This window comes from Euprymna scolopes, chromosome 27, assembly GCF_053919585.1.
Source record: "Euprymna scolopes isolate OS-2025 chromosome 27, ASM5391958v1, whole genome shotgun sequence".
Lineage (NCBI taxonomy): Eukaryota > Metazoa > Mollusca > Cephalopoda > Sepiida > Sepiolidae > Euprymna > Euprymna scolopes.
Genome location: NC_136508.1, coordinates 87,798,687 through 87,808,725, shown reverse-complemented (window position 1 = coordinate 87,808,725; position 10,039 = coordinate 87,798,687). Strand labels below are relative to the sequence as shown.

The 10,039-nt window shown below is 30.4% G+C and overlaps 1 protein-coding gene across 2 annotated transcripts in view; it reads right to left on the bottom strand.

The window, feature by feature from the left end:
* LOC145248968 (uncharacterized) overlaps positions 1–10,039 on the bottom strand; it is a 136,676-nt gene that overhangs the window by 8,610 nt on the left and 118,027 nt on the right. For both annotated transcript variants that reach the window (XM_080110778.1, XM_080110779.1), the window contains exons 13-14: positions 8,368–8,522; positions 7,598–7,740 (exon numbers count right to left, since the gene is read on the bottom strand). In XM_080110778.1, coding sequence (XP_079966904.1) covers positions 7,598–7,740; positions 8,368–8,522 — 298 coding nt within the window. The remainder of the gene's footprint in view (positions 1–7,597; positions 7,741–8,367; positions 8,523–10,039) is intronic.

Here is a 10,039-nt window from a genome sequence, read left to right as displayed (position 1 = left end):
AGATGTCATAATAGATCAATTAGCATGACTGGCAAAAGTTGCAGGGTAAAGTTAAATATTTCTATTTTATCTTTAGAAAAAATAATAAAAATGCTTGGACTCCTCAGTTCCTACACAACACATGCAAAGTATATCCTTTCAGCATTTGTTGCAAAGTTTGTGTTAGGAACAAACATGCAAACGATTGAATAACACAAATATAGATATTTAAAGTATAAAAATGACAACAGTAACAATTTTAAAATGCCAAAGTACAGAAAAAGAGGGAACAATTTAAGCAGGTGATGTATTTAAAAAAAAAAAAAAAAAAAAATTATGAAAAGGAATGTATCAGCTGACTGGAAATGGACATTTTAATTCTCACGACTGAAAGTAACAATCGTTTGTTGGGCAAGAGGAAAGAATATTTAAGTGGCAGTTTTAGGCATTTAGAACATTTAAAGCTTCACCACTCACTTCTTTTTCAACCAAATTTCAAACAAAACCTTTATTACAGTTTATAGATCATCTTCTCAGCTTTGTGAAGAAAAAAGTTTTAATTTTCATTCAGTAAAACAAAAGTTATGAATTTAATGGTGTTCAAAATCGTAAAAAAACGTAAGAAGGTGAGTGACATTTTTTATGACTGGTTTCCATAGCATCAACGTCACTTCAGTGACTAATGTTGCTACTAATTCACTGCTGTCCCAAAAAGTAACAAGTGAAACAGACAGAATGAAAGGAAGATAATTGGGGTATTTTATTGAAGCAGACAAGTGCCTTTATTGTTATTTACATGTGTATATGGGGGCAAAAAAATAAGCCTGGAAAAATCATAGATTACAATAGAAAAATGTGAGCATGAAAAGTAATATGGTTAAGCTTAAACATGGAAAAGTAAAGAACTAGTTTTTAAAACTGGAAAAGAGGACAAGATATTCTAATAAAAAATATAAGGTTATCTTTCAGATGCAAGGTTCCTTGTTTACTTGCGATTGTAACGATGTAAGATTCCGTCGTACGGAAGACCAAATCGGCCATAATTTAAATATTTAAATTGATATACTGTTTAAATGATAATATACGTCTACGATGTTTTTATTGGCGCTTTTCTTCGTATTTTTTAATAACATTTTTTTTGCACCATTTACAAGTCTTTTTTTACAAATATTTTATTTAATACTGTAATAGTAAAATTATTTTAGTAAAATTCTATATTGGATACGTTTTTTTATGAAGTTTAAGTAAAAAAAGTTCACTTTTTTTATTATTAAAAATACATTTCATGAAAACACTCATTATAAAATGTTCACGTTGTTTAATTAAAAGTTCCTTATTATAATCTAATAGTTTTATAATTTTGTTACAAATTTCTAATAAAGATTATTTTAATTTTAACGGTAATTTGGTTTTCATTATAGACTCCGTCATTTTAAAGGCTTGAAAATCACTTTAAATCAATTTTAATATTAAAAAAAAGAAGAGAAATCAACAGGAAAAAAAATCTCGTGTGAAAACATTACGAGATACTTATTCCGTATAATTAATAAATGTATCTTTATTTTACCATTACAGTATTAAAAAAATTATTTGTAAAAAGAACTTGTAAATGGTGCAAAAAAATGTTATTAAAAATACGAAGAAAAGCGCCAATAAAAACATCATAGACATTTTGGCCGATTTGGTCTTCCGTACAACGGAATCTTACATCGTTAAAACCGCAAGTAAACAATGAACCTTGCATCTGAAAGATAACCATATATAAATTTATAATTTAAGATATTGCAGCAATAGATTTAAATTTAACATTATATAATCAATTCTTTATGCTGCAATATTTCAAGTTATAAATTTACTATATTTTTACTAGAATATCTTGTCCTTTTCTTTTCCATGTTTAAGCTTACCCATATTACTTTTCATGCTTGCATGGTTCTACTGTAATTATATATATATATATATATATATATATATATATATGGCGATTAAGCTACACTGAATATTCGGCGTTTCATCCACTCTAGGACTCCTCAGGCTTATGCGCGAATTCTGTGGTTTATCGTTTTTATATGCTGCTCTCCTATTGAGATTTTTAGTTAGCCAATCAGCTTTCTAGTAAGTATCCCAAACTGGCCTAGTTTAGGTGCGAAAACTAGTAAATAAAGTAAAATTTCCCTTAACTTCAACTTGCGATATCTCGTTTGTTTTTTGGGTTATTTTGATATGGTTTTGATTTAAATAAAATTTAATCTTTTGTCTTTATAGATATATAATTCTTTTTCTTGTGTCTTTAATAGTATTTTTTTCAGGATTTTTCAAGTTATGCCTCTAATTTTGGTAAATGTCGCTTTATTTTTTACACAAAAAAATGTTGATGTTTTTCAAATTTGTTGCGCTTCATATTGTGAGTCTCTAAGTATATAAAAATGGTATCATTTTAAAGAAAAAAAGTCACTTAATAACATGGTGAGGTTATTAAAAGGTTATAAGTGGTTTTTCTAAAAAAAAAAAATCCAACTTGAAAACTTCAGTGAAAGAAACATGAAAGAAATTTTATAGTAAGAATTCCGAAAAAGGCATCGTTTTGTAGAGGAATATCTCCTCTTTAATAATCTGTTGGTGTCATGTTTATGGCCCCATAAATCAAGGAGCACACACTAATAAAAGTTGGGGTACCTACAGAGATTTTCAACTTAATGTCAGAGAGACCAATAGCCACACAGTAGCACAACGTACTGACTGAACGGAAAAACATAAACAAACAACTTGTTTCACTATGGACTTATCAAAGTTCTTAGCTGAGTTTGTTTTTTCTTTATTATTTAAAAGTCATAGAAAGATATTTTTTTAATTAATATTTTTAGAATGTCATTAAAAAAAAATGAAAATTTACAATTTAAAAAATAATGCCAGTTTATTTTCTATAGCTTTTTTCAAACTTTCATATGTTCTTTCATCGCTTTCTCCTTCGGTTACGGTTGGATAAACTTCAGCATTGTTAAATTATTTTAATTAAATTAATTAATAAAACCGTGTACAAAACATTTTTAGTTGTGTGGGACTGACGGAAACTTTTTTTCGGTTTGATAAACTTTAGCATTGTTAAATTATTTTAATTAAATTCCATAAACAAAACGTTCGGCTAGTGACTTATGACGATAAAGTATGTTTTTGTTATTGTTCAGAAACAAGTTTTTTTAATTATGAAAAAAAAAAAAAAAAAAAAGAGAATTAAAAAAAAATTATTTAAAATAAATTACTTAAAATAAGCATTATTTATTTACTAATTTTTTGTTTCTTTGTTTTGGATTCGTAAAACATGTCAACATTTACGCTTTGTAGAAAAAAACTGACTAAATATAAAAACTCAGTTCCAAGGCTATATATTAGCAAATATAGTAAATTATTTTGTCCTAAAATTTGAAAATAATTACATAAAAACTTTTTATGTCAGCATTAACAGAAATTGTGACAGAACGCATATTAATTTTTTTTTTTTTTTTGTCGTCACCCGTACATACACTCATAAACAATAAAAGTGGTTGCAGGACAGAATGGCTGGCATTCTGCAGCAAATCACAAGTTATCGGGCAAATAGGTTTAATTCTCTATTTGAAAATGCCCTGGCAGTATATCACCATAAAGAGCACATAAAATTATTTTTATCTGTGTTTGCAACATCTTGCAATATGAAATTACAGAGTGTTTTGGCTGACATTTCTGATGAGAGACTACATTCCCTACTTGCTGCAGTTGGTTTGCTGAACATTAATTTGACCAAACCTTTCAGGAAACTTGTTAACAGCACTGTTCAGTATGTTGACTTCCATCACTATATCAAGAAAATGGCTCTAAGTTTAGAATGCTGGATCAACAATCCCCAGTTGTTATTAAAATCTGACTGTAAAGGTGTATTTAATGGGGAATTCTTTGAGGAAGGCAATGTGTCTCTCTGTATTAGTCTCACAGCCCCTGAACTTGTTTTAGAATGTTTGCGCAAGATACTCAGTAAGTTCCTCATTGTCACTAAGCACCAGTTGCATGACTTTTTAGAAGGAGGTGCTTTTGGAAAAGATGTAGATCAGGAGACGAGAGATGCCTTGAAGAGCTGCCCTTTAACAAATCTGTCAGGTGAGCATGCCTTTGGAAATTTAGATTTTAGCATACAAACAAAATGACATGCATCACTACATAATCGATCATCTTCAAATATGCTTAAGCGCAATCGGACAACAGCTTGGTTGGAAGTAATACCATCAACAAAGAGGCAATCCATTCTGAGCATCTCCAGAAAACATGCAAAACATTTGCGACAAAAACATGCACAACAAGAAGCCCTTGTGAAACTGTGTCCAAGAAAAAATTGTACAAAATGAAAGATTAAAGAAGGAAAAAGAACGTCAAGCTGCTGCTGAGAAAGAGAGAATTATTAACTGTTATTAAGCATGGTGGTCCAGTGAAGTCTGATAAACAGATAAAAAAAATTTCAGAAAGTGGTTTGGAAGCACTCAAAAACCAATTGAGATACCTCAAGGTTGTTTTAGGTGTCAAAATCAACACCAGTGGAAATAAAGTTCAACTGGAAGCTGCTCTCTGACTACTTGAAAAGAAATCCAATTGATTCATCTCCACCTCCACCAAAGCAACAAAAAATGTCTTCCCTAAGTGAATCTGCTGAACATTCAGATAATTCCTGCAGTTGTGATGAAGATCCATCTCAGGATATCTTCAGTTATGAACATCAAGGACAATGGGTAGCTGTCTACTATGACACCAACTTTTACATTGGCCAAGTCATTGATATTATATCTGCATCCAGCGCTGTAGTAAAATTTTTAATGCAAACAAAAAGTAGAAAAGATTATTTTCGATGGCCTTTATCAGATGACATTGCACAAGTAGAGTCAGCATTTTTCTACAGATGGGATTTTGAGGTAATGCCAGTTTCAAGTGATGGTAGGATTTGGAGGGTTCCTGAGATATCTACCATAGCAGAAGCCTATGAAAGAATTCTGAGAGAAGATCGATAAGAAAGGAATTGTAGTAAGACCTAAAATATCTTTCTTACTTGTTTTTTAAGTTAAAAGTTTTTCAATGTTTAAAAAAAATGACTTGTGCCTTTTTTTTTTGTATAAAAAATTTCTAAATATTATTGTCGTCGGTGCTTTTTTGGCGAGTTTAAATTTCCCAAAGTAAAAGTATTTCTGTGGCAAAAAGTTTTGTTATTAGATACAAGGCAACCATTTTTTTTTGAATTCCTCACCCCAAAATTAGTAAAGTTGCAAAGTTTCAAGCTTCTACCACCAATGGTTACAGTTTTATAGCATTTTCAGTAACGTATACTTTTGACTCATTTTTTTTACCTTTTTTGCCCTTTACAAAATTGCCTGTTTGACTGCTTTTACATGGTCCACAATTGAGTGGTTTTATCAATTTATAATTAAAAGAAAGAATTATCTTGATCTCTAATGTGTTTTGAATCATACTAAGAAGATTCAATACATTAGCTATTAAAATGAAATTGATATGAACAGTTAAAGTTGCATTTCCGTGTCGTATTTTCACTGTTTTCGCGTTGATAGAGGGATTTTGCCTAGAGTTTAAGTTGGTTTCATCTAATATTTATTGCCTAAATTTGTATTAATTTTCATCTACTACAAGATGACATTACATTTATAAGGATTTTTCACTTGTTAGTAGCTTACATTTTTAGTTATAGACTATGAAATTTGGCTTCTCGGCCACGATAGCAAATTTCAACTTTCCGACAAACTTTGAATGATCATAACTTGATGGCTAATTGACCTACCAAAATAAATTTGGTATTTTTGTAAATGGTTTACAAAAATCCACATGCCCACATTACTTTTTTTTTTTAGATATAATAAAAATAAAATTTTGGTTTGGGATACCTATTTCTAGTATCCACCGCGCCCCTTCCTATCAGCCAATGGGCATGCATTTATCGGACAAAGGATCTTTTTTAAAACTAGGTTAGTGTTTTTTTTTTTTTAAATTGTTAGTTTATATATATATATATGTGTGTGTGCGCGCGATAGTTTATGTATATTCATGTTTATTTAAATTATTTTCTATTGTTTTTGTTAGTTTTAAGACTATTTTGTATTGCTATCCTAGAGTAAATTTCATTTTGTGAACAGTTATTTGCTATTTCTCTTCTACAGTTTAATAGATGTTGGGGTTCTTTAAAGTACAGGATAGCAAAATTTCCATGAAGGCATAACTGACATGGGTCGTCTAGATGCCTACACGTGGTAGCTGGTCTTATTATTTTCCATTCGACTACCGGCGAATGTCCGCTTTCTTTGAGTTCTCAGTATTTATTCGCAAGTGCTGTTTTTAGATGGTATTTTTTATTGTTGAATATACTTTTGTGGTCATAGTATCGGGTTTTGAAATCTAAGCAAATCATGCCTACGTAATATTTCTTGTTATTCGGGTTTTCTTTTGCAAATATTGTTGCCTGATAAACTACGCTTTTGGTTAGACATTTATTTTGAACTGGGCAAATTGTGTGGTGTCTACAGTTGCATTTATCTTGTTCGTTATTAGTATTTTATTTATAGTATGGTTGTTCTTGTCCGGGGTTGGTTTATTATTATTATTATTATTATTATTTCTGATAGTGTTGGTTTTTTTGTCATGGTGTTTACTTTTTTTATTGTTTATTTTGTTGTTTTTTTTTACTATTCATAAATCACATTCAGTTATTCCAGAATAGGCCTAGGCGAAATCATACACAACTATCAGGTATGATAAAAGAAATGTAACCGAATAAAAAACAAAAATGTTACAGAAATTCTTTGAGCAGAAATGAGAAATTCAAATGTATGAGAAGTAAACAAACAGGAAAAGGGATAATTATGATGTAAAAAGTATAATGGGTAAGGGATAAGACTTAAGATAAAACAATAATTACCGTGAAAGGAAAGATTTCCTAGTGTAAGGTAATAGCAGTAGATCTAAGCATGCAAATGAACATTGATCTGAATTTCTATACATACAACTATAGATAGGAAGTCAAAAATCTAGAAATTACTGAAAGGGTCCCAAGCAAAACCCACGTTGGGCGTGGATGGTCCAAAGCGAAACCAGTGTTCAGAAGTGGAAAAAAACAATTTTTCTTATGTTAACATTAGATTTTTAATTAAAAAAAAAAAAAAAAAAAAAAAAAAAAAAAAGGTCAATGCAAAGGAAAGGACAGATATATAGAGAAGTGATTCAAAGATTTAGTTTAAATGCTAATGAAGAAATGCATGATAATGTTAGGTTCTGCTAAGAGAGTAGCATTTAGACTTCTGCCTCTTTGGAAGCTAGCTAGAAGTAACCTCTTATGGCTAAAATAGTCATCATCTACATGGATAAAAAAAGATTTAAATTATGGTTTTAAAGGTTAGCAAGAAACACTAAATGTTAACCAACCCCGACACGAGAAATAAGCAGACAATAGTGCTAACCATGTAAAAATAAGATGAACAGACTTTTTTTTAAATCATGACATTGCCATCCAGAATTATAGTAAAAAGAAAAATACATTAAGCAGGTGAGGTTGGTTTAGACGGAATATACATGCAATTAAATATTTGCATTGACTTACTTTTGATCAAACATAGGACCTAACTTCTGAACTGTCTTTGCAACATTGAATCTGACATTTGCCACGGGGTCAGAAGCCATACCCAAAATGGTGGGAAGCATTAACTTGATGGTAGTTTCGGCACCACAGGCATCAGCCAGCAGCTATTAAAATATGTAAATGTACAAAAATTAATAGATAAAATATTAAAATATTTCAAAGAGTGACATCATTAGAACAATTTTTTAACAGTAGTAAAAAAAATTAGTCGTCAATAATTACATTTAATAATAAAAGCATTCAGAAATCAGACTTCATTTCCAACCATTTAGATTTCCTCTTTCTAGTCCTATAAGTTCCATGTAATAATGAAAACACTATACAAAACTAATTTAGATCACGTCTTTCATCTGATACATTAAATTGAAATGACAATGGATGAAAGTGCTTAGTTAAAATCAGTTTTAAATAACTGATTCTGAAGGTTGACAGTAAAGGCGATACTAAAAAATTAAGAATGGAATAAAGCTTCTACTTTATCATGGCTGACGAAACTATCTCCTGTGGATTAAATAAAGGATTCCAGTTGAAATTCTGAACAGATTCCAGAATTCCAAAACGTATCCGAAGAACTTTATACACCAATCATGTATATGCAACCAACATCCTTAGTTTAATTTGCATATTGCTTTGCAAAAGAGCATCACTACTATTCAATCTTATTGTTATCTAATTACATGAAACATTCTTTAAAACACTTTAAGATGTAAACATAAAATTCCAATACTTACATTAATACAAAAAAGACAAGTCATTCTGTGCAGATAATTTTGATCTCGTGACATGTACAGTACTTTCGGAATCACAGTCTTTTGGGCCCATTCAACACCAAATTTTTCCACAAGCTTCTTTAAATTTAAAGTAGCAGCTTCCCGAATAGCATAAACTAAAAACAAGAAACCAAAGTATTTAGTGAGGTGTGAAAAAAAAAAATTAAATACAAAAACTAATATTAACATTACAAATACAGGGTGTCCAAAAAGTCACGGAAGGGTTTTGAACTTAAGATTCTTTATTTTTGATATTTTTCTGTAATTTTAACAAACTAAGACATTGGGAAATTAAAAAAAAAAAAAAAAAAAAAAAAAAAAATGCAAAATTCAAAACAACTTTTATGAAAACTAAGGTCTTAAAATGTTTCTGTTTCGCATATGTGTGCTCTTTTCAAAACACAGATGACAGAATCTCTGGATTGTGATTTAACTTATTTTTTTCCTGATGTTTTTCTTCAATTCTTGCAGGGTTTGAGGTTTGCTAACAGACTTTAAGATTGAAAATTCTGTCTTACTCTTTGAGTCAAAACAATATATCCCTGATTTTGGTAAAACAATTTCACGACTTGCGTACGTTGTTCAATGCTATAATTATCCATAATTTCTAAAATATCTGAAATAGAGAACAAAAATCATTAATGGTAAAATGACAAAGATTCTCAACGTTTCAGTGACTTTTTGGACAGCCTGTATATTAAAGACTTTCACAAAAAAGTAATTTTAAATTAATGTAAAAGAAATCAATGTGTTTAATCCAATTTCCACAAACTTATGAAAATATGAGGTTATCATTTTCATACATCTACTGAAAACCATTATCTTTTGTCATGACTACTGTCCAGTGTTGGTAGAGTTGGCTCAGGTGATAAGGTCCCACTTAACTGCACAACAAGCAATTCTGAGCCTCCATAACTGCAATTGCGATCCACTGATATTCAGGCCTCAATTCATATACTTAGAATTCACTAAACTAATTAACTGATCATTATGAATTGTAGGACACATCTGCTTGGCATAAGGTTGGATAATTTAGGCTAAATTTAGTTAAATGCACAGCAGCTGCATTTCAAAATTCATAGCGAACTGAATTTTCTTAAACATCTGTAAAAATGAAAATCACATTCAATTGTAATATCCCGCTCCCTCCCCAGTCTTATGAGAAGTTCTGAATTGCGATTCTTTACGGAACAATCTTGATTACTAGAAACCGAATCAGAAGTTTCACCATAACGGAGATTTAAACAATTTGATAGCTCCAAAACCTATAATCACTAAACAAATCAAGTTGAAGAGTCAGGTTTTGATTGATTGGTTTTACGGCATATCAACCTATGTGGTCATTTAATGCCGGAGTCTTTTTTTAAACTATTTTTTTTTGGGGGGGGGGGGGCTTTTTTCGGCCTTTCCTCCCTTTTTTTTTTATATAAAATTGAACTAAGAAATTAAATGTTGTATTTATACATGGATGTGTATATTTGGGTGACTTTAAATTTCCTTAAATAAATTTACTTTCCTTAGGTATGCTAGAATATTTGCTGAGTTGACCTTTTCAAAAAGGTCCTCCATATTGCTTTCTGTATAATATAGTTTTCTAGTTGGGGCGAGGTCATCACACCCAACTAGGATATGT